At 39.5% G+C, this 26,142-nt stretch overlaps 1 protein-coding gene across 3 annotated transcripts in view; it reads right to left on the bottom strand.

Annotated features, from left to right (window-relative positions):
* Positions 1-26,142, bottom strand: part of ARID5B (AT-rich interaction domain 5B) — a 177,023-nt gene that overhangs the window by 130,475 nt on the left and 20,406 nt on the right. For all 3 annotated transcript variants that reach the window (XM_032423865.1, XM_032423866.1, XM_032423867.1), the window contains one exon: positions 15,600-15,825. In XM_032423865.1, the coding sequence (XP_032279756.1) occupies positions 15,600-15,825 (226 nt within the window). The remainder of the gene's footprint in view (positions 1-15,599; positions 15,826-26,142) is intronic.

The raw sequence follows: 26,142 nt of genomic DNA, 5'->3' as shown, positions 1-26,142 counted from the left end.
TTCCCACCATTGCAAGCCTTTTTACAGCACCCTATAGAGGAAGTAACTAATAAAGATACAATGTCTACACAGCAGATCCAAATTATCCAGACAGTAGAAAATAAGAATTGCCTCTGGTCTACCCTGCTGTCAAAATTTATAATTTGAAAATATAGAAGAAAAATATACGAGATGAGAGAGCCACACATGCTTGAGAACCAGAAATCCCCGTATCGGAGAGTGGAATCCCACCAACGTTGTGGGTGGACACAACATCACCCTCCTTGGTCTTCTAAGCATGATGATTTTGTGCTCTTTAAAGGGACTCAACCAGCAGTCTTGACCCAAGAGTTCAAAAAGCAAGTTCAGGACAGCGTCCATGAATGTCCTCCAATGTCACTCCAATTCGGTGGATGTACATGTTTTCTGGGCAGGGAATCCACAGTGTTCTTTAGATTCTCAAAGTTATCCATGGCACCCCACAAAGGTTAAGCACCATCAGGACAGGAGAACCCAACCACCTTTCCTCTCGATCCCATGTGTATGGACTAGCAGGAAAGGGCAATACATCAAATTTGGCAGAAGTGCCTGAGGGGTGTTTTTTGGGGAGAGGGGGTAACTGATAATCAGGCATTAAAAAAGTACTTCATAACCTTCATAGGCTCCTTTCAGAATCAGATTAATGCTCTGAATGGTCTCCCAAGAAAATGTGTATTTACATACAGAATTCTGCATGAAGATTTGGTGTTGGTTGTGGGGGGGGGGGGTAGGCATCCTCACACAAATTTATCCATTGGTCCTGAATGAAGAACCCATGACTCATGATTCCTCAGCAGAACATTCAGGCACTTGACTTACAGTGTAAGTTATAGGATTTTGGGGGGTGGGAGAAAGCGGATGATCATCAGTGCACTGTCTGCCAAACCTTGAACCCGCTATCTGTAGTATGGATGTATACTATCCGTATCTTCACTCCCAGAACAGATTCGACAGAAGTTTTATTCAGCCAGAAAACTCTGCCCAGGGTAATTCTCTGATTTTGTGAGATCCACCACTAACATTGCCTTCAGAAGAAATTGTTTTATATGACTTGATTTGATTAACCACACTAGCCCCATTTGCAACTATGAATAATGTAGCCAGGCAGAAAGTTGACATTTTCACAGAAAAGTTCTATCATTTGCAATCGAAAATTGCCAACTTTTTTTCGTAGCTTGTGGGTAATACAAGCAAGGAATATCACACGAAAATATTGCTTTGATGAATCAAGGACACCCAATGAGAGGATAAAGACTTAACATTTTGAGTTTCAACTGATAGCCTTTTATCATCCGAGAATGCATTGGTAGGCATAAAAAGTCTTCCTAGTTATGAAACAAATGGAACTCTATAAACCCAAATAAATCAAGAAAGAGCCTTCAGCTTAATTATCTTCCCTTCAACATCTCAGAACACTTTCTGGGTAGAAGTGCTAAAGCTTTGACAAAATATTAGGAATTTCAACGAGGAATACATAATACATGTATTCTTTCTGCTAACAAGACAAGCTTGATATGAACCCCAATGTTTTTATCAGAGACAATGAAAGCTTAGCATTTAACATCAAACACAGGAATTCTATCTGGGAAGCCAAATTTGAACAAAGTCCAAGTTCCTAGTGAGATGAGTAGGCCATTCAGAAAGAAGATCTAAGCCAGAGATGACCACGAGATTCTTTATTTCTAGTAATAACCTGATAGAACAGAGAAATCACACGGGATGGGAATCGCCTCACTTATTCAACGATCATAATCCCTGCCCTTTAAGCATTTGCAAGTTTGCTCACATTGCAAGACACGTACCCATGGAAACTTCTTCTGTGCTTCCAGTGCATGTCGCTTACACCTTCATCCATGCACTGGCTAACCCCCATGTCACAACCTAGCTGTGTCTGTCCACCCCACTGCACTATGAGTTCCTGAGCCTGGGTCTCTTCCATCTTCATCTTCTTTCCACAGCAAACTCAGTGCCCTAGCCTTCTGAAGCACTCAGTGCATACAGCAGCGATCCTACTTCAAAATAAAAAGTTTGGCTAACCATCACCGCTATTCGAATCTCTCTAGATCAGCACTGTCCAATATAAATAGAATGTGAGCCACATAATTTAAAATTTTGAGTAGCCATAAAAAATGTAAAGGAAAAGGTAAAATCAATTGCAATAATATATTTTATTTAACCCAACATATCAAAAACACTATTTCAACATGTAACCAGTATAAAAATTATTAGTGAGATATATATTCTTTTACGGTAAGTTTTTGAAATTTGGTGTGTATTTTGCACTTAAAGTACATGTAATTTGTATGCTAAACATTCAGCAAAGTGATATGTAGCCCTACCAAAGCAATAAAGCTGTTTCACACACAAAAATATTTTAATTGCTTCAGTTCTTAATTTTAAGCTGGAATTAATTAAAATCAAAAACTCAGTTTCTCTGTCGCAGTAGCCATATTTCAAGGGCTCCGTAGCTGTTCCTGGTTAGTGGTTACCACATCGGACAACACAGTTCTAGCTACTTACGTAGCTGATAAAAGCAAGTTGCACAATAGGGTACATGGTAAGATTTTATTTTTTTTTATTTATTTATTTATTTATTTATTTATTTATTTTTTAAAGATTTTATTTATTTATTTGACAGAGAGAGAGAGATAGCGAGAGCGGAGAGCGGGAACACAAGCAGGGGGAGTGGGAGAGGGAGAAGCAGGCTTCCCGCTGAGCAGGGAGCCCGATGCGATGCAGGGCTCGATCCCAGGACCCTGGGACCATGACCTGAGCTGAAGGCAGACGCTTAATGACTGAGCCACCCAGGCGCCCCAAGATCTTATTTTTAAAGCAAAACAATTTACACACACACACAGATAACTGGAGGAGTAACCTCTGATTGTTAGTAAAGTAAATTCTAAGAGAAGGAGTGTAATTGGAAAGAGGCGAAGAAGGACTTGTACTTGAATGGTTTGAATATTTATGTGTATTGTAAAAAAGTACAATTAAGCAGGAAATGGTTTAAATTTTTACATGTATTGTATAAAAAAATTAAAGGGTTGCAGTCCCATCTTTTCCTTAAGTAGAGACAAATATAGTTATACTCTGAGAGTGGCAGGGACAGCTGAGATTCCTTTAGATGAGGACTACCAGCAAGGGGGAGGAATTAGAAGCCATGCTACATATGGAATGTGGGATTGAGGCTGTTGGTGTTTGAGCTGGGGAATGAAAAAGTGGGGGTGGGGACAACTCTTTTCAAATATTTGAAACACTATCAAGGAAAAGGAAAATTTGATTTGCTCTCTGTTGTTATAAGAATAGAATTAGTAACAATAGTATACCATGAATATAGTAGTTTGTACTATAAATCGTATGCATTTCAAACTTAAGTCATCAAAAATAATCATTTCTAACACAGAGATGGATCAAATATGGACCAGAACTGCCTCGTAAGGTAAAGAGTTCTCAATCATTGAAAATAGTAAAAGGTCAACTAATCAAGGTGTCAGCAGAAGACATTTAAGAAGTAGCAAGTGTAGGAAAGATGTCACAACTAGAATCTTATAACTAAATTATCAACCCTGAGATTTTATTATTCTATGAAATTGATCAATATCCCAAGGGCATGTGTGAGCTATTACAAATGTGTACCCAACATCCAATTTCCCTTTCCTTCCGAGAATGCTGTAGGATTATATATCCTAAACTCCTTGTATATCCTAACCTCCTTGAAGTAAGCCATGACCACGGAATTAATCTGAATGAGTAGTGAAATGTGAGTAGAAGCGATGTGTGTTCCTTCATGTTACTATCGAGTGTAAACATTTAAACTGTAGCGCTCAGCTCTCCACCTCTCGGTTCCCCTTCCTATAAGCACGAAGCACCAATGCGGAGCCAGCACATAGGGAAAATTTGTTTTGTAGAGTCCTGTACGCCACAGTGAACTGTGCAGAGGCAAAAAAAATAAGCCTTTGTTGTGTTAAGCCACTGAGATTTTGGAGATGTTTGTTACTGTAGCATAATTCAGGCTGTCCTGATGTCCATTTAAAATTCTTGTTCATGACCTCCAAGAGAAAACACACAAACCCATGGCCCTCACAGTGTGGTTGGGTTTCTTCTGGAATAATTAGGCACCTCAAGGACAAAGAGATCTCTAGGTTGGACCATTGTACAAACACACAAACACCAGACACCTACCTATATACACCTAATACACCACAAGATCAGCCAGGTGACAGCCACTGAAGCATCAGATGAGGGCAGTAATTCACACGTCTCACTTGTGATATCCCAACGTACATTTGAATTCCTGGCATCAGATATTTTCTAACCAATTAAGGATCGGCTGTGAATTATGATCTAAGGAAGTAAAAGCAGATGGTTTGCAGGACAATACACAGGTAAATTCTGACAAAAAGAATTAAATTTAAAGACATCACATTAAAAGCATTTCAAAATAACTCTTGAGGTTTTCTGGACCCCTAGAAAACTGGGATCATGACTTATTTAACCTTGAATCAACTTCGGTGCCTTATAATAGATAATCAAATGTTTATGAGTGAATCTCAATGAAGTCAGGTATTACTATGTCTATATCTTGGTATTCTTTTATGTTGCAATTGTCTATTTTACTTTCTGGGGGAGGAAACAGCATTTTGTAGGGTTTACTTTTCTAAAGGAAGGAGGAAAGGAAAAAAAAACTGTTCTTGACTAAATGCTCCCACTGTGTGCTTGGTGATTCCTCATACGTGAGCGAATCTAATCTTCCCCAGTCCCGTGAGACAGGTATCGTTAACTCTGTTTCACAGATAAGCCATCAAAGCAGAATTACAATTTTTAAGGTCATACAGCTGATGGAGCAAAAATTTGAATCCAGGACTGTCTTATTTTAAAGTCCATGCTACAAAGGTTTAGCACAATGGTCAAAAAGAAGGCACCCTAAAATGGTAGCTTCTGTTTGCTCATTCTAAATCTTTGACTGAAAACATTAATACAAAACAATGTCAACTAAATAAGTGTTCTCAATTAAAAAAAAAAAAAAAGAAAAGAGAAAAGAAAAAAGAAACCTGTACAGGGGCTGCAAATGTGAGAAGCCTGTATTTACACACAAGCATCACGTGACGGGTAATTAGCCAGGTAACTATAGGTTTTTCTCTGCTAGAAAAGTATACGTTTCATCATGCTTTGAAATCTGCCTTATTATCAGCACTGCTATGAAAACAATGTTTTATTTCTTATTGAGTGAATAGGCCAGGCATGAAGCATTGTTTTTGTAGGGCCTAATAGAATACTTTCTTTGTGAACCAAAGAAGCAGAATGGGTAGTTGGAAGGTGGAGAATATCCTCCATCATGATTAGCAAGTAACCATTTTAAGGGAGGCGAGGATTAAAACAGTGCAATTGCCTAGAATACGAAATATTAGATGTCATGCTAAAACCATCTCCTTAATAACCTGTCACCTAAAAAAAAAGACAGATTACGAACAAGCCGATAATAAGAAAGATAAGGCAGAGCAAGTCCAGTCTGGATTTGTTTATTTCCCTGCACATTTCTGTAACTGTTATAATCCTGAAACGTGTAAAAGATTCCCTTGAGGAAGAGATGAATTAATAAGTGCCAGTATTAATACGCAAAATGTCTACACACCACAAACCCCTACGACAACACCCAAAACCCTCAGGCTAGCAGGCTAGCTTCGAGCACGTTCAAAATCTCTCCTAATGAGTTTCCCAGCATAAGTCTATAGATGGCTGGCTACAGATTAAGCCAAAATAGTTAAAAACGACATACTCCACCCCCCAGCCGCCCCCGCCCCCCAGGCATGTTGCTTCTCCTAGCAGGTACTGATGAGACCGCCCCTCCACTAGAGGGTGTCATGGTAGGAAGCGCGGAAAAGAAGTCAAGTCAACCACTGATCCCGGTTCGACTCAGAGCGGAGAACTCCAGAGATTTAGACGTTTAGAGGTTGATCATAAAAGTGGCATGTTTACTCAAACTAGTAGGTATGGCTTTGAAGTTAGAATGCCTACATGATAGACCAAAGACCGTTACGGGGAAGATAAGACAAACACGTAAGAAAAAAATACTGCCTTATATTGCTGGTTACAGAGTTAGGTGCTCGGTAGGTGGTAGGGACACTAAGTGTGTTAAGAGCTCCATAAGCAGGGAAAATCCTATGAGCGGAATGGCTGACGAGGGCTTCAGGGGCGTAACCTGCTAGTCTTAAAGAAAAGAGAGCATTTCTGCAGGTAGAGAGTCCTGGAAGGGGCATCTCAAGAATGAGTGAAGGCATGAGCCACTCAAAATGCACTGCAGAGATCGAGGGGCAGGAGGGTAGGTCCGTGTTGCTCAAGAGAAAGGAGACCAAGTAGTCAGACTAGTTAGACTAAAGCAGAAGGTTTACATAAAGGATAGGAGATAAGGCAGGGAGATAGGCGGTCTTAACATTCCGTGTGCACTTTGAGCCTGCAATTCCTCCTCTACAGATGTATAAGGAAATAGTCATGGATACGTGCAGAGCGCCAAGAATTTTACCGAGTTTTAGGAAAACAGAAGCGACCGAAACGTTCAACAATGTTCAACAACAGAAACACCTCTAGAGTGAAACATGACGCAGGCAGAAGGGAACAGTGTAGAGAGCTTCTGAGGATACTGTCACGGAACATTTGTACAGAGCTACAACGGGGAGGCACACATGAGATTTCATTTTTATGGGGGAAAAGTACATGCATATGAATTCTGGTCTCTGCACATATTATATACATTGGCACGTAGATCTATCGAAGCGTTAACAACAGTTACTTCTGGATGGGAGGAAAAGAAGCAACGTACATTTTTCTGCTTTTTGTTTGCAAGGCCCACATTTTGTAATATGAACATGGATAGCATTGGTAATGAAAACAACACCAATTAAAGTTATTTCATAAAAAAGAAAAGCAATGGAGGCTGGCGTAATCACTGGATGCTGGCCTACTTTTGTACTTTATCCGCTAGGCATGAGGCTACGGAAGGTGCAGGGAGGGGACGGGGGCTACAGGCTGAAAGCCAATATTTTAAAAAAGGGTCAGAAGTATAAAAATGTTAGACATTATCAAAAATTTTAGAACGCAAGTGGAGAGGTCCAAAGGGAGAAAGGTGGAGGCAAGGCATGGCTCTGGGATTTTGGGGGAGAACGAAGAGATGTCACTTCACCCCAGCACACTAACCACTAACAGAAAACACACACGGGCAGGCCAGTCAGGAAACCCCAAAATGGCAGGACTATTTGCTCAGCCCCTACTGCGCACGAAGCACTTCAGAAAGGCTTCGCAAACCCACCAATATTCCTCCCTGCCCTAAATAAATATATTTATTAAAATGGGGTAAAAGTCCAAACCTCGGCTTTTTCTCTGCAGTGACCTGTGCAAACTATAGACCTAAACACATAATGCTGGAGGACAGAAGAGGGGTGAATCTTTGACATTTAGGAAAATTAATGTTTTGCAATAAAACCTCACATCTGAAGTACTCTAAAAGATAAACGAGCTGTTTGGGAGAATCAGCATCAAGACTAAAGAGAATTAAGCCTAAACGCCCAAATCAAATATCTGCTCACAAAACCCTCTGGAAAAGTCACAGCAATTCACATGCAGGATGTATGTGCTTTGTGTTGCAAGGTGATGCCATCAGATAACAGCTATAATAATGGCCTACAGTCAGTAACCACGCAGTGGCTCAAGAGATGAGAGGTGGAGAGCAAACAAAAACATTTTAGAGTTACAATGATAGGAGAAAAGCATTATGCGTCTCCAACCGGGAGGGGAGCTCTTGAATCGAACCATGTTTTTCAAGCACCTCTGAGGCACGGAGTCAGTGTTGCACTCCTCCCACCAAATGCATATAGAATTATTGCTCCATGGGGCGCCTGGGTGGCTCAGTTGGTTAAGCGACTGCCTTCAGCTCAGGTCATGATCCTGGAGTCCCGGGATCGAGTCCTGCATCGGGCTCCCTGCTCGGCGGGGAGTCTGCTTCTCCCTCTGACCCTCCCCCCTCTCATGCTCTCTCTCTCTCATTCTCTATCTCAAATAAATAAATAAAATCTTTAAAAAAAAAAAAAAGAATTATTGCTCCAAGTTCGTCAATCTATGATACCAGAAATTTATGAGCTTGCAAGAAGCTAAGGCTGTCAAAAGACTTTTTCCAATGGACCCCAGGTATGTAACCAGGAACTAAAGGTGATATCTATCTATCTATCTATCTATCTATCTATCTATCTATCTATCTATCTATATCTGAGCAAAGGACTCAGACCACACCTGGATTTCTTCCATCTTTGGTTATCTTCCCATCAGCTGGTAACCACCACAGGTAGTTCATTATGAAATTAACATTTCTCATTGATGAAGCTAAAACAAAATTACGGGTTGATTGCTTTCTCCATCATGGTCTTTTTATCATAGAAATGACCATAGAGTACCTGACTAAAGACAAAATACCAGAAAAACAGAAAATGAAAACAAACAAAAAAGCCAGAACAGCTAGAGTCCAGGAGGAGGATGATGTATTCAACTAACACATATGATAACTTAGGGAATACTTGTTGGTCTTTATCTTATTTGATCGGAGCAGGTTAAACAAGCTGGATACCATGCTGGTATTCAACTGTGGACCTTTAATGAGGCAAAAACCAGCTGGGGCAAGTAGTCCCTTAAATGCTATAATACAACTACAGGAACCACAGAAGCTAGAAAAGCATAGCATTGGTATTGAGCCACAGAGACTGCCGCCATATTAGTTGACAACGATTTTCATTTGATAATAGTCTACATTTAATGCTAGTTTAAAAACAAAAAACCCAGGTAACTGAAATTCAGGAGTAGTGGCTGAATAACAATGAATAACTCTTTGTGCTCTGAGAATTAGAAATCCAGGCCATACAGCTGGAGAGAAGAAGAGAGCCATACTTTAGTCAGTGTCATGATCTACCTGGAGGCTGTCCAGATGGAGGGACGGGTATCACAGTCCCTCTTCCACAGGAGGCTGTTCCTCATTTGGGTCTAGGTTTCTCAGCACAGACGAGCTCATAAAATATGAATGGGTAAGCAGGTGTAAAAAGAACACCCAAAATGGATCCTAAGATGAGTAACCAGGAATGGTGAGGGATTTTTTAAAACCACGTCCTGGGGAAGAATTGAAAGAACTGGGATTGTTTAGGCAAATAAAAAGAGGATTGAGGACTATTTCAAGGAAAGGGGATTAGAAACATCAACTGTACCAATGTCCAGCCTGACAACTCTCTGAAGAGCTTGAAAAAAGCATGAGTTTCTTGCCTTGTTCATGCATTGTAGTCAAGAGGTGAATACTGGTAACCTGAATACTAAAAATAACACCGAAACTTCCAATTTCACATTTTCCCCCCACTTCTGCCCTGACATCTCCAATTCTAAAAGAATAAACTCTTAAATTCTACTAACTTCTCTTCTGTTGACTATCCATCTTCAGTCCACTATCAAAAGAAAATAGAATATGGAATCCTAAAATGCATTCATTACTCTAGAAAACACCAGAAGATCCACAAGTCAACAGAAATTCCAAACGAGAGGGTCTTAACTTGGAATGCGCCATCATGAGTGATGGCAAGACAAGTATCCAGACAGCAATATCCATGACCAGCTGCCGACTGGCTCACACATGCGTGGATTTTGCCGACTTGCTTTCCAGCAGGAACAGCCGAGATGGCTGAGTGCAGACAAAATACACGATTGTCATTTTTTCAAGACACTTCTTACACACGCATTCTACCATTATTTCAGGACAATGTTCAACTGTTTGATTACATGGGCAAATAAATAACCTCCCTGATCTGTTCCCAGATCCTTAGAAAAGTTGTTCTAAAGCTTTGAATGTCTTGGATACAGACTCTGGGAAAGGTGAACATACTCCTGTCAAAGGTCCTTTGGACTCTCAATTTACAATCACATGAAGCAACCTCACGAAGAAACAGCCATGTTGGCCCTTGGACAGCATACTTCAGTGTTAACTATGCCACGGTGAGCTTCTTTAAAGAATGTGTGGCTCACACAACAATACCATCAGAGGGCCTTGTGAGAAAATCCTTTGGAAAGTACCTTTAAAAATTTTTTATAAGCTCCATGGGTAATTGATTTCTATTTTGAACTCAAAGATTCTATAAAGGCCAGATTTGTTTCAGTGAAGAGGCCCTTCTGTAGGGATTCCTCACGATATTCATGAATAGAATAATTCAACAATATATCATCTAAGAAATTTCACAAATTTCTACCTTAAGGAAAATAGTACAGCTAACCCAGCAATGAAGTTAAAATATAAACACCAAATAAACTCACAAGACTGTTTAATATACATACAAAGTTTACATCTAGGAAGGAAGGAAGGAAGGAAGGAAGGGAAGAAGGAAGGAGGAAGGAAAGGACTGTCCTAATAAAGCATGTCTTCAATCCTAGTAAGTTCATTAGATGTATCAGGTGAAAAATCCTCATTATGATAAACTGTCAGCACCTTAGCATGCTTCTTACTGGAGACATTTAAACTGTTTTCTTCAATGCAGAGTGAGAATCCTACCCACATCCACACCCCAGGAAGCAGTTTGACATATCAAACTCAAAAATGACCTGAAATAACCATTTGAAATACAAGGCCTCCAGAATTTCCAAGCAAAGACTATAGTCAATTTCTTTTTTTTTTTTTTTAAAGATTTTATTTATTTATTTGACAGAGAGATAGAGAGCACAAGTAGGCAGAGAGGCAGGCAGAGGGAGAGGGAGAAGCAGACTCTCCACTGAGCAGGGAGCCCGATGTGGGGCTCGATCCCAGCACCCTGGGATCATGACCTGAGCCGAAAGCAGCCGCTTAACCGACTGAGCCACCCAGGTGCCCCAAGTCAATTTCTAACTAAAAGTACTTGAGAAGTCACTGACACGACTGGCCACTCCTGGCCCAGCTTGTTTTGACAAAATTTTCAAGAGGAAAAAAGTTCTACAACATATAAATATACCTATCTATATGTAAGGAACCATATAAAACATATGTATGATATATTTTATATTTAATATGTAATATACATATAAAATATCATTTTATAGTGTATATATATATATATTCAGGAGGATTTTAATAATAGTCTTCTATTGAGGCAGATAATAATGAAAGTAAACCCTGCCCTCAACACTAGACCGTGTGATTAGGAAAGTTCAAAAGGGACAAATAAACTAAAATACTGCATAGCTCCCTATCATACAAAACCTCCTTCTGATAGTAACATGCTGATCATACTAGGACTTCAGTATCACAAATGCTTCCATTGACACTAACTAATTATTCCTCAGTTGATCTTCTCAAACACCGAGTGAGATAAAGCAGGGTATACACTATTACACCTATTTTACACCCAAGGAACCTAAAGATGTAAACATACAGTGACTGTTCCAGGAAGTGACAGATCTCCAGGACAGGTGGAGCCAAGAGTCTCCTGACCTCCTGCCCACTGCGCTTTCAACACCATCATGCTGTCTTATTCCCCAGAGTACAACAAAATCCGAGCAGCAGAAGGGACAGGGGAAGCCACACTTTTCCAGTCTGATGGGCCTTCAGAAACAGAAATTGAACCAAGGGAACCCCCATCATTAAATTCAGCTGTACCCACACCCACATCCTTTGGTCTCTTTTCTCAATTTCAGCTCAGACGCTTCTGTCTTTTCTTTCTTTTTCTAGAGACACATTTGGAGATGAAACCATTCATAACTGCCCATCCACAGACACTTTGTGGCAGCATAATTGACAATGAGTCTGCTGCAAAAAAATGAAAATGCTGTTTTAATAACCTTGGCCTAAAATACATTCTGTTGTATGCCTCAAAGGGTTTCAATAAAAAGTCAACCTGTAGAGACATATTTTCTTGGCTTAAACAACAATCCAAAGCATATAAATGTAGTCCAACTATAATGACATATTTATAGGCCAATAAAGCTTACACTGCAGCTTTCATACTTCACTTAAAGGAACTCTGTAAGAAGCAGTGTTATATAAAATAATTTGATTTTTTCCCCCAAACTATAGCCCAAGGAATAAAAAAATGCAAGTTTGCTATGTTTAACTGATAGTGTTTATATTCCTTAGTTGCTAAAAATTTTGTAAAATGAAATAATTCTTCATTTGACGACTTCCAACTGCCATACCAAATATGGGTCTCAAGTCCACTTTATTACAAAAGCTAAGTACTGTAATTCTAAAGACAAAAATAAATAACTAGAAGCTTGTATAGTGAATGATTTAATCAACCCGATTCTTCTGGAAAAACAGGTTCCTGTGTTCGTTATGCTTATGAATAATACATTCCTCAACCCTCCTATTTTAACATAGCTCGTTTCTCTCTTTTTTTTCTTTTCCTATAAACTTCAGTATGAAACAGTCTGAGAGAAGGTAAAATACCTCACCGAGTAAAGTCACAATTTGAATTGGTTTCATAGTTAACTTTCTTTCTTTGAAAAGGACAAAGAGGAGGAAAGGGGACGAAGTCATTCTAACACATCTCAGGAGTGTTTTTGAAGATTATTGGTTTTCCCACTATCTAGATGTGTCATTTTCGTCACCAGTCATTTTGAATCTTAAACGAAAACTGCACAGATTTGTAAAAAGCAAACATGATACCCACAAATATTGTCCTTGAAGGGGCAGGGGATAAAAAACATAAGAGCTGTGTTTCGAATCAGAGCAGTTATTGGAAGCTGCCATTTGGGGCAGAGTTTCTCTTTGCGGAGTATTAATTTGTTGGCAGACACACATTTGTGAGAACATTCTTGTTTTTTTACTCTTCAGAGAGAGACAGGAAGTGACACAAACTGGGATTAAAGGGAACTCATTCTACCTAAACATTGAGCAAGAAGAGTTCTTTAATTAGCTTTTAGATGGCAAAATCCCTTCTTTAAGAGTCAACCTAATTATTTTGTCGTTATTGATGTTTTAACGTGATGAAATACTTTGGTTAAAAACATAACGTATTGGAGTTTTATTTTAGCCACAAGAAAGGTGAGATCTTTCCCTTCTTTGCTGACTTCCACCAGAAAAAAAAAAAAAAAGAAAAAGAGGGGGGTCTTAAATAATCTCAGAGTTCATCTTCTTTCTTTGGTAAGAACAATGAGGAGTTGGAAGTGTTCTACAGAAGGAAAAACCTAATAAGTGTGTGAACTTCCATTAACAATGTGGTATTGGAAGTGGTTTCAGTGTGGCCAAGAGAAAGAGAGATAAGAAAACCACTGTGTAGAAAGAAAAGTACAGACAACAAATATTTTGATGTTGCAGACAGAGAAAGGAAGAGGTTGAAGAGAAAGTTGCTGGGACAGGAATGCGTACAGCAAATGACACCCCCTATCTCCCCAATATAAATCCTAACAATGTAGACTTGTAAACCTTAGATCAGGCAGATAATGGAAACTCATTACATTAAGGAAAGTTTTTGTTTCTCTTTCCACATTATTACAACACAGTGTGCATTCCAATTACAAAAGCTATTTGTCTCAAATTCCCCACAGTTCATACCAACTGAGTAGAATTTCAAGGCCCCAAATACTATCCTTAAAGGGGTATTTTACATTTAAAAAAAAAAAAAAAGAAAGAAAAAGCACATGGTATTTCTTGTTCACCAGAGGAGAGCCTCCCCATCCAATCTCCTGTTGATTATTTTCCCTTCCTCAGCACTAACTGTAGTTCTGTTTCCCAAATGAGACCAAAAAAAAAACACCAAAAACCAAAATCAGAATCACCTGGAAAGTCCTTTATCAGTCCACATTCCTTGGCCTTGCCTCAATCCCACTGAATGAAGAATCTGGGGAAGCTGGACTTAGCAATCAGCATTATATTTAAAATTTCCCTACTGAGTTCAATGAACAACTAGATTTAAAAACCACTAAGTACTTTGAATATTCACTATAAATCAATTTCTTCTGAAATCAATTATTAAAAAGTAGATCATGGACATTTTTTAGAATTCAGTGAGATCAAACCCTCTAAATCTTTTGATAGAATTAAGAGATTGAGTTTCTCTTCAGATTCATTAATAAACTATCAATTTTAAACAGAAAACAACTCTGCTATAAATACTTTTGTTTGTATGTGTGACATCAAGCTTAACCATCTACACATCCTTTTGTCCCCCATGGGTTTCCTGTTTAGTTTTTTTATTAGTAACAGTATATTCCATAACTAAAAAAAAAAAAAAAATCAAACAAACAAAAAAACGCTTTAATGTTAGGGAAAATACAAGACAACAGCAATACAACTTAGAGCATACATTAGGAAAGTAATACAAGAGATGTATTATTCACCATTATGATACGTCAGAAGACTAGTCACTGTGTTTTCATGAAATTAGGGAGTGTAACAGCATATATAGGAAATATAGTAAAAAAACAATTTCGGGGCTTTAAAATAAAACCACCAGATTAATAATTTTCCCTACGTGTACACATGACAGTCAGGCTGCCATGTCCAAAATATTACCGCCTGACATCTACCAAAAGATGACAGGAAACTGTTAGTCGTTGACTCAAATTGCAAGAAAATATTAATATGATTCCCAAAGCACAGTACAGCTCATCACAAATCAGAATCACACCGAAGACAGTTACGGCTGTTATGCAGTCTCTTTATGCCAATTAAGTAAATAGTCTAGGTTGGTTGTAATAGTTAAATCCTAGGCTGAAAAAAACAGGAAGTTGTCACATTAAGGCATAAAATAGGGCTATGAACATCAGCATTGCGCGAGAATGAAAGAAAAAGATGCCTTAATATGTTAAAAGTGAAGTTCCTCTTTGCCTAAAGAGGAAACAACTAGTCTAACTCAGAGGTCAACAACTTTGGTCTTGAGCAATGCTAGGAGAATAAGTCAGTGAATGCCACAGGGAGATACAAACAGAAGGGGGAGAAAAAAAAAGAAAAGGTCACAAAAGTCTCTGGAGACGAAAGTGTTAAGTTAAAGCAACAGAATTACTTAGGGAGCCCCTCGCGTACACCAATCATCCCTGTGCTAAACCGTTTATATCTTAAATCTCAGTGACGTGTTAAAGTGCCCATCTTTTTCAGGTGGGGAAACTGAGGCTAGGAGGTTAAACAATTTGACATTGCTCTCCTGCTCCACATTAAGTAACTCCTCTCTCTTCTTCGCTCTGTTTTCCACCCAATGTAAACAAACACATGAAATTCTGACATGGTGTTAATAGAGGTCATACTATCTCCTTAGAACAAATATTTAAACTCTTCATTAATTCAGTCTCAGGCACCCTAATGAAGTCTTATGCCTTCACACCAACGGGAAGCTGCCTAAGGCCATGTGTTATATCACCCAGTTCCTGGCACGGGGCTTCACACGGAGAAGGCCCTGTGATCTGGCAGCCAGCATCCATCCCTTACACACCCAGACAATCTGTCCATACATATTCCCAGGATACTTTGAGGTCAAAGAAATTTTATATCTATATAAAATTATCTATATGACAGGGTTTCCAGAAAGGTCTGTGAACAACAACAACAACAAAGTAGGTTACTGTATACGCCCACACATGCGATTTGAAGTACAAATTATATTTACCAAGGTCAGCCTTTTCCTTGAGGACATCTTTGAAGTTGAGTCCACTGTTGAGGGTTGACTGCCGGTACTTCAGCAGAGCTTCCTTCTGTCCGTTCCTCCCCAAGGCCGAGGTTTTCACGGAGCCAACTTGGAGGCCACATCTCCACTTGGAGAAATCAGAGTGTACCCACTTGACCAGGTCTTCAAGCTTCACAATTACCTTTTCGGAAACAGCAATGACTTCATCCTACAAGAGGTGGTCAGGGAAGAACAAAACATTATTGGTGCCTGGGAGGCAAATGATAAATTTTCAACAAAGCCCTTCTGAAATACCATTTGAGTGGTTTAACTTTATGCAAGCAGACAATGGGCTTGTTGGTGACAGAGAATCTTCAATAATTCACTTCAAGCGTTTTTCACTGCTAGCTGTCTAGTTGAAAAATAATGTAGAAGATCTATTTGTTATACGGTAAGAAAGTGCCCCAAAATTGGGCAGTAATTCTGATAGCCATTTTTAATGCTAGGTGCCAAAGCCCAATCTGCCCATCTAACCACTCGCTCGGGTGAAAGCTAATTTTTAGGTGCAGTTAATTGCAAAAGTAAAAAGTGAGAACTAGGTGACTAATGGTTAGCCTGTCTCTATATAAATGGTCTAAGTAAATCTGGGATTCTTGGAACTCTGACTCACCCCCAAATTCCTATGTTTATGGTACATTTTCCCTTGGCTTATACACAAATATTGAATTTAACTTTTGTCCTAAAAATTAAATAAAACTGTGATGTAATCCCAAAAGAAATACTTCATAAATGTTATGTGCTTCCCACTGAAAGAAACTTACACATTCTCATGTTTCTTAAAAACTTTGTAAGTTGAGAAATGAACTGATTTTTTCTTTTAATACATATGGGGTAAGGGGAGAGAGGGTGAGCGAGGAGAAAGCCTTTGAATCTAAGAAAAGTAGTTGAAACTTAAGTTTCTCGTATGGATCATAAATTTGAATTTTAAGCATCTCTAATTGCTTCCAGGAAACAACCAACTTTTCTGACTCAGAATTAATCCGGCAAGATATTTAATAGATATCCATCCATGGAGCAAAGGAGGGCCTCTCTTACCCGAAGATTCTTTGGAAAAGGCTTAAGAAGATCATCTCACTGGGTTTTAAGTTAAATTATTTGAAGCATTTGACATTTCAACTTGAACTGACTTTTTTCATTTCTTTTACTTCACATTTCTGAAGAAAGCTTAGCTGTGAAAACCCCTAAGCTTACAAAATCTTAGAAATATTTTTGACAAACAACAACAGGAAGATGTCTCTAAGCTACTAAACAAAAGGAATTCACAAGTGATTTTGGCTAATTTTGCTGTTAAACATGACTCCTTCCTCCTCCTCCCCCACCTACACACACACACACACACACACACACACACACTTACACAGAGTACTGCACATGCTACTCCAAAGCAAACAAAAAAGGGTTTATTAAGATCAGCTTCACACAATAAGAAACCCTGGATTTAGTTTTTAAAATTATTTTAAGGTAGGATCTAAAATTTCACTTTTCCTCATCCAGTTCCAAGCTGCTTCTGAGAACAAAGTTTGTTAGGCAGCAACAAAATAAATACTCTATCAAAAATGAAAAGTAAAACTTTCGTAATGGAGTCCATTCTCTTATCATGATTAAATATGAACTTCCACTGAATGGGACCCAAAGTGGAAACTGTTTTTATCCTCTGCTCAAGAAAAAAAAAATTCAGTACTTTATAAACAATGGAGCATATTACAAAGTACCATTTCAACGGATGATTTCACTCAGATTCACTACACCATCCTCTTGAAATAAAAGATCTGTCGTTGTCACGCATTTTATAGCTATTACATGGTGATTATTAAATGTCAGAATGAAAATTCAGGCTGGGTATTGTTTCAAAGCATATGGGAACAGCTTCTGGACAGGGCACACCAGAAATCAAGTTTAGAATATGCTGGAAAATAATTAAGTATCATGGTATATAAGTCTCAACATTAGCAAAGATGGAATTTGGCAACAATGTTACCAAATATGGTTCCTTAGACGAGACCAGTTTGGAGATGAGTGTTATTTTCGAATAGCTCTAACTATGATCAAATGATTATCATTTCAATTACCAGTTGCTTCAGATCTTTTCCAAGAAATGGCATGACTAGCCCTGGCTGGCTTACAGCGCCCGCCAAACAAATAGTTTATTAACCAAGAGAAAATACAATCCTTATGATGTCATTGATGAACAAACCCATCCTTCAAGATTCAGTCTATAGATTTTGTCCTCCCTCCTTTTCTCTCTCTCAGAAGCAGACTTCATGAATATACACCCATACATGAAAACAAATGCAGGGTTTCACATAAACTCGCATAAGCCATAAACCCAAGTTTGGATGAATTGTGCAACCACCAGTATGTTTTACTGTGGATTCACAAAGAAACTGGCCTTGCAACATTGTCAAATGCCAGGATTTAGAAGGAAATCTGATAAGCGGAGGAGGGGAAGCAACAAACCAACCCAAAAAACAAAACAGCCAACATATATATAGAAAATGTCTCAGGAAACATTGCTTTGTACACACAATGGCACAAATCACATGTTCATATTTACTATTCTGAGCAAGCGTTGACTAAAGTTCCTAATACTCGCCGTTCCTGGGCAAGCTTCTATGTCTAAGAAAAGAATTACAATAAGCTCATCTCATGATTACATTAGCTCTCTGCAAACCAAGAATTAGCACTGGATAAATATTGCTGATTTACTCTACTACAACACAAAAGGAACACAAAGAAATACACTTTGTTATTCTCGTAATGTACCTTGGCTTTTCAATTAACCCAGCTCCCTAGCACTATTTATGGAGGCTGTGTTGAGAGGCTATCGAAGTCCAGATCCCTTTTGCCACTGTTTTAAGTGGCTTGTTTCTGTAGTTTGGATTTTGTGTCTACCACTGTATAAAAACAGCTCATGCCATCCCGGAACCCTCTCTGTCAGAGGAAAGTATCTAGCTATGAAGTCACAAATTAGCCTGTGTATTGCTGGCCTCCCCACGTGTTCTAAAAATTGGGAAACTTCACACAAGGTCTCTAGACTTCTGTCTTTTCATAAAATAAAATAAAAACAAAATAGTAAAATAAAATAAGATAAAATAAAATAAAAAAGAGGTATCTGCCAATAAACAAAACAGAAACAAAAACAGTTGAAAGTGGTTGCTTTCTTTAGATAAGAAGGGAGATCTCTAGTTTACGGGTGACCCATCACTCCCTACTACTGCCTTATAGTCAGTCGATGTTTCCCTCACCTGCCTGGCCCCCTGGGGCTGCTGGCCAGCAGGTAAACATGCACACCCTGATTTGGTCCACCTCCTTCACATTATTGACGAGGACAGTGAGGTTCAATGACATAGCCTCGTACCACCTTCTGATAGAACCGGGACACGCCTCCAGGTTTCCTATCTGCCAACATAGCATTCATCCTGGACTCTGAAGCCTTTGCCTGGGTTCGAATCCCAGGCCTGCAATTTACACTGTGAAGCACAGGGAAACTTCTTTAACCTCCCTGTGCTTCCATTTTATTTAATGTATTTTTTTTTAAAAAAGGACAATAAGACTACCTCTTATGGTAATTGCGAGGATTAAATGGGCTAACATAAATGAAGTGGGATGTCAGAGTTAGCGACACGTTCATTGTCATGAGTCCTCCGCTCTGATGTTTTCCAAAGTGTACCATGCAGAGATGAGTGTAGATGGTTCACGGGTAAACTTTTTTTTTTTTTAAAGTTACTCATTGCTTATTTATTTTTGTGGTTACTTTCCATTTATGGGAAAGTGGTACTGGTTTTCCATTTATAGGAGATTTAGAAAGTTTCCTCTTTAAATAAATTTAAGTTAAAAAAATAGGCCAATTTGAACAAAACCATTAAGTAAACACAGGACATGTGGGTATGGCAGAAAAAAAAAAAAGATAAAAGACAAGATACTATGAAAATGACTGAAATTTGGGACAGTGTATTATGTCAGTGGTTCTCAAAGTGTAGTCCAGGAACCCTGGGGAATCCCCAAGATTAGTTCAGGTGGTCCATAGAAGCAAAACAAAGATCATAATAATACTAAGACATTATTTGCTTTTTTCAGTCTTATTTTCTTTCAAGTGTATAGTGGGGTTTTCCAGACACTATATGACATATGGTAAGGCAGGAGAGTAAATGCAGAAGCAGATATGAGAACCCAGCTGTCTCTATTAAGCTAGACAGTCAAGAGCTTATAAAAATGGAAAACAATGCTACTGTTTTTACTGATTTTTTTTGTTTTTCAAAATATGGTTAATTTTGATAAAAATGTAGCACTTGTATAATGGGTTTATATTGCTATTTTCATTTTTTAAATTAACTTACAGTAAAATTTCTGGTTTTGATGTACAGTTCTATGAGTTTTAACACATGGCAACCACTGATACGTTCTTGCTATCGAGTTCTCTTTTCCAAATGTCATATAAATTGAATCATACCATCTGAAATCTTTTGAGACTGTTTCTTTCACTCAGCGTAACGCCTCTGAGATACATCCATGTTGCTGCATGTATCAAAAGCTTGTTCCTTTTCGCCGCTGAGTACTACCTCCCATGACGTGGATGTGTCACAAGATTGTTTCTCCATTCACCCACTGAGGGACACTGGCTTGTTTTCAACTTTGGGGGACTACAAATAGAGCTGCTGTAAACATTCACATCAAGCTTTTTCTGTGAACAGACATTTTCAATTCTCTAGAACAAAAACTCAGAAGAGGGACTGCTGGGTAAGTGTCTATCTAATTTTGCAGAGACCGTTTCCCAAAGGGGCTGTACCATTTTGCACTCCCACCAGCAAGGGAGGAGAGTTCCAGTTGTTTCTCTTCCTTGCCAGTACTTGATACGGTTTTTGTTTATTAACTTATTATTGCCACTCTAATATGTATGGAGTGGCTTCTCATCATGTTTTAAATTTTCATTTCCCTAACGACTAATGATGTTGAACATCTTTTCAGGTGTTACTTTTTCATCCGTATATCCTTTTTGGTGAAGCACATGTTGAAGTCTATGGCTCATTTCTCAAATTGGGCTGTTTGTTTTCTTACCATTGAGTTTTGAGAGTTCTTGTGTCTACTGAATACAGGTCTTCTGTCAGATACGGGATTTGGAAATATTTTCTCCCATTCTGTGGCTGTCTTTTCATTTTCTTAACAGTGTCTTCAATAAAACAAAAGTTTTAAATTTTTGATCAAGTCCAATTTGATCAGTTTTTTTCTCCTTTCAATTGTGGCTTTACTCTTGCACCTATGAGTTCTTTGCCTAATGCCAGGTCATAAGCACTTTCTCCTATGTTTCCTTCCCAAAGCTGTGTAGCTTTACATTTAGAAGTATGATCCATTTTGACTTAATCTTGTATAAGGTTTGTGAGATTCAGCTCGACATTCATTTTTTTCTACATATGGATGTCATATTGTTTTTATTTTTAAATGAGTTACCAAGTACTTTAGATTATTTTTCAGTTTTAATTTATAATGCAGTAAATATCAATAGATATAACCCATATAAACAAAAGGCTCTTTGGCATCCTCAATAATTTGAGTGTAAAGGGTCTTGAGTCCAAAAACTTCGAGAACCATTGTATTATATCATGAAACCAAGACCTTTTCTTATTCTTCATTTTCTTTGACCTCTTAGTGGCATTTGATAACGAACAACCCGATCTTTGACAAAACTCTCGCCCTTATTAAGAATTATGAAGCGTCTGAGATTTTGCTCTCTTCCCAAACTTACAAGTTGGCCTGCCACAATTCTACGGATGCTGGCAGAGGACACAAGACTCCTGGTCAGAGACAAAGAATGGTTTATTGTTCACAGCAACAGCTGCAGTCAAAGTATCATGTTCGTGTTGTTTCTTCAATACCTAATTCCCAAAATGAGATGCAAAGAGGGCGAGCTGACATGTGCACGTGAAGTGGGGTGCATTATAGGAGTAGGACCCTGAGTGCAGGGAACCCAAATCTTTTTTTTTTAAAGATTTTTATTTATTTGAGAGAGAGAGAATGAGAGAGAGCGAGCACATGAGAGGGGGGAGGGTCAGAGGGAGAAGCAGACTCCCTGCCGAGCAGGGAGCCCGATGCGGGACTCGATCCAGGGACTCCAGGATCATGACCTGAGCCGAAGGCAGTCGCTTAACCAACTGAGCCACCCAGGCGCCCCAAATCTTTAATACTGATCAGTAATCACGCCTGCCCTTTGTTCTGAGAAAGAAACTTGCTCCGTCTTCCAAAGCTGTTCACTAGCTAAGCATCCTTATCCCCACCATTTCCCCGCCTTCCCTTACAGCCAGGTGCAGCCACGTGACCAAGTTCTTACCAAAAAAAATATGAGTATTAGTGACATGTGCCACTACTAGGTCATGGCCTTAAAGGGAATGGAAACGCCTTTGGACAATACACATGAGGACAAATGTCTCAGGAGAAAAAGACAGAAGGAGCTGGGTCTCTAGGCAACCTCATGTGCAGAGCCACCTTACTAGGCCTGAACCATCCACCCGTAGGCTGTGACACAAGAGAGATTTTGAACTCCCGACTACAAGCAATTTTAATTCTGGGTCTCTCTGACACACAGATAAACCTCTATCTTTATAAATATATCATTCCTCAGGAGAGAGAACATGAACACAGCCTTCCTTATAACATACCATGTGGTAACCAGTAACTGATCATTGCTTAGGATAACTATATTCAAGGGCGCCTGCGCGGCTCAGTCAGTTAAGCATCCCACTCTTGATTTCGGCTCAGGTCATGATCTCAGGGTCGTGGAATCGAACCCCGCACTGGGCTCTGTGCTCAGCACGGAGTCTGCTTGTCTCTCTTCCTCTGCTCTTCCCCCTGCTTGCTCTCTCTCTCTCTCCCTCTCTCTCTCTCAAATAAATAAAATCTTAAAAAAAAGGATAACTATATTCAGCTATGTTAATAAAGCCTAAAGTATTCTGAACACATAAGCGTAATGTAAAAGGGGTTGGCAGAGAGAGGATGGAATGAGAACAGGAAAACACGGCATATTCACCTCAATGTTCCCCAAACATCCTAGATTTTTAAAATATTCTTTGTAGCAATTGCAATGTGATAAATGTTAGGAACACAAACATACCAACAGGTGATGTTAGCTAAATAAATAGTGAAACCAAAATAATAGTCCAATTGGTTCCACGAGAGTGGGATATTTTCATCTAGATAGAAACTAAAAATGAAAAAAAACAAACAAAACCCTGTTAAATGCTAACATTCAGAAAGACCAGTGCAAGCACATTGGCTTGTGCCCTCACCACCATGGGGTAGGCAGGTATGCCCACAGCGTGCAAGGGGAAGAAAGACTGCCACCACTGGGCCTGGCTGGGTTGGCCACTCTCACGCTCATGTGGCCGATCACTCTCCCAGTTAAGACGTTGGTGTGTTCCACTAACAGGACACCTACAGAGCGAGTAAAAGGTTTCACTCTACAGGCACGTGCTTGCCAGTCAGAAGTCCAACAAAGTCAGGGCAGAACGGTAACGTGGGTCAACAAGATGAAGTTTTCACTGGCCAGCCGTGAAATGCGAAAAAGGAAGACAATGCAGCTCCATTTGCTAGATTTCAAGGACGATCTTTGTACCAGTGTAGGATCCCAGCAAGAAAGAGAATACTTGTGTAATGATAATCCAAGGAAGATTTCAGGAAGGCACTGATGACAAAGGTGTTGGTGGGATGTAAAGGAGCCACAAGAGATAGACAGTACAGGAACTTGGGCTAAGGGCAGGTCAGTTATCATCACTTGTAGGTCTAAGGGTCAAAGCAGGGAGCGAATGGTTATTAGGATGGAGTAGACCCTTCTCTACCAGTGGTGGTGACTCTTCCTTGGAGGGACACCAAGAGCCTGGAGGAACTGCACAGGAAAGAACAGGGAATCATCACCTGTCTTCACCCTCCTTCCTATCCCCATCCTGGCAGGGCACCTCTCTGGCTGAACCCCACTAGAAACCACAGGGCCAGCAGCTCTGTTCATGGAGTCAAACCAGTGAAAGAGAGGGCAGAGAGCAAAGAGAAGGGAAGAGTTTTTAAAATATTCTTTGTACTGGAGAATGAACTGACCTTGCAGGGCCCCTGCCCACTCTTCCCATTTAAGACTTTGTCCCTCCTCCTTTCATCTGGTGTAATAATATCCATTTTTCCTCAGAAATAAGGATGGCAATAGATGGTAGTAGTTGTTTTTTAATGTACTGGGTAGACAAAATAAAATGATATCAACACTAAGTTGGTCCCTGGACTGGGAATTCCTGTTCTTATTACCTGTGACATAATGGTAAATCTTTATGAGGCACCACTATTTCATGCTGAATTGTGTAATTCCATGTTCTACAGTAAACACCTGCATTGCGGAAACTTTTTAGCAGCAGGTATCCTTGCTTAATCTCTACTTCTTTCGTACTTCCCGAGGAGCCAAGGACTATGCTGTGCCTAAAGCATACAAAAACTACTTATCTTAATGGTACACCATCTCTGGATGGTTCCATGTTCGGAGAAACGAAGGGATACTTAGAAAGCACTGGCTCTGGAGTCTGCCTGCCCCAGGTTCAAATGCAGCTCTACTAGGTTTAATGTCCACATTCATCTTGGGACATGGCATCATCTTGCCAAGGTCTCATCTAAAAAAAATGGGTTGGGGGGTGGGGTGCCTGGCTGGCTCAGTCAGTAGAGCATCTGACTTTTGATCTTAGGGTTGTGAGTTCGAGTCCCATGTTGGGTGTAGAGATTACTTAAAAAAAAAAAACTAACTAAAAAATGGGGGAAAATAAGATTAAAAAAGATTAAGATTAAAAAAAAACTTGCCTCCTAGGGCAGTAAAGGATGTTGAAGCTATCAGAGTACAATGGTCAGCACAGAGTAGGCACTCAAGAAATAACGGCGATTACTATTACTATATCACATGGCTTTAACTGAAAATGAGGGAGTGAGGGCGAGGGGTATCCATATGCCACTTGGGAGTAGCTGTGTGTATTCCTAACTCTTCTTAATTCTTTGTCAGGGAACAGTGGATAACCCTGTAGCTGCTGGGTACCTCCAAGGGGAAGCTGGGCCAGAAAGCAATTACTAATGTCTGGGCTTCTAAGTCATTCTCCTCAGTCTTTGAGGATAGGGCAGTCGAAAACTCTGAGATGTTTTACTTTACCCAGACACTAATCCATGAATTTGACAGACCTTCTCTTACTTGATCTCTACAAGGACTCTCTGAGGTAGGTGTTCTCAGGCCCATTTTAGAGATAAGAAAACTGAGGTGGAACCAGAAACCAGATTTGGCAGCACCCCCGTCTTGCTGGCAAATTGATCTCTACGGTCCTTTCTCTAGTAAAGCTCCATGCTACTCCCACCCTGGGATAAGGGAACTCTCCCCTAACAGTGTCCTGGGGGTTGCAGGAGGAGGGAAGGGTTGGTATTTAAGGTCATTTTGCAACAAAAGGGATTTTAATTTTTGATTGGTATTGTGTTTTTGTCCTCAAAGTAAGATTATAGGAATTGCCATTCATGTGCTATTTAAAAATGTGAAGAATTTTCTGTCGTCCGAGTGATGAAGATATCCTCTCAAGTAAGGTTTAATTTGACTCCCTGAACATGATGAAATGGATTTGCCATGGAGGCTCATTAGTGTATTGGGTTCCAATTTCCCAAGCCAGCCCCTTCTCTTCCAACCTCCTCCCTCCCTCCCCGCAGATATTTGGGTGAAGCTTGTGGCTCAATGAACTTTGGAAATCCATCCTGGCACAATTAGAGGGAGTAAGCAAACAGAAGACTGCTCTGAGGTGTGATTTGTCAGATGTAATGCAACCATCCTTCACGGTACAGCCAAAGGCATTTGCGTATCAAACAAGTAATTCAAAATCCTAAATATTTTATGTTGCTAAATACATTTTTAATACAAGTTAATTTAAAACCTGTTAGGCTGCAGCCTGCTCCCCTGACCAGAAGCCCATCTCTAAAGAAAGCCCCAGAAACATCCTCTCATTAATGCCCAGTTTCATATCTTTCCTTTTGGATTGACCATGTATGAGCCTTTTTTCCCTCCCTAAGATTAAAAACAATTTACACAGAGAGCAAGAAGATGCATCCCAGTGTCCTAGATACTTCCTCTCTAAACAGGCAAGTATCTGATATATACCGAAAGACGTGTGGTGAGCCTGCCCACCTTCCCTTTGGCCAAATTAATGGGGTCTTCACTCCACAGTCTATTTTTTTTTTAACTACTTTGAGGTTGCTATGATAAAAACTAGCTTGGCACCTATATTCTTAGCTCTGGCCATTAAAACAAGCAAAAGAAGATAAATGAGCCCAATTCCAGTGTTAAAGTTCAGTTGAAAACATTCTCAACTCCACTTTTTCTCAACAAACAATAACAATAAAACCCAAACTCAACCGCCACCCAACACAGATGGTCTAATATGCTGAACGACTCCAAACCATTCCTTTGACATCTCCTGATCTCTTTTCACCCACTTTTACAGGC

The sequence above is a fragment of the Phoca vitulina genome, unplaced genomic scaffold (genome assembly GCF_004348235.1).
Source record: "Phoca vitulina isolate PV1807 unplaced genomic scaffold, GSC_HSeal_1.0 scaffold29, whole genome shotgun sequence".
Taxonomy (NCBI): Eukaryota; Metazoa; Chordata; class Mammalia; order Carnivora; family Phocidae; genus Phoca; species Phoca vitulina.
Note: the sequence above shows the minus strand (reverse complement) of the source record. Positions and strands in the feature narration are given on the sequence as shown.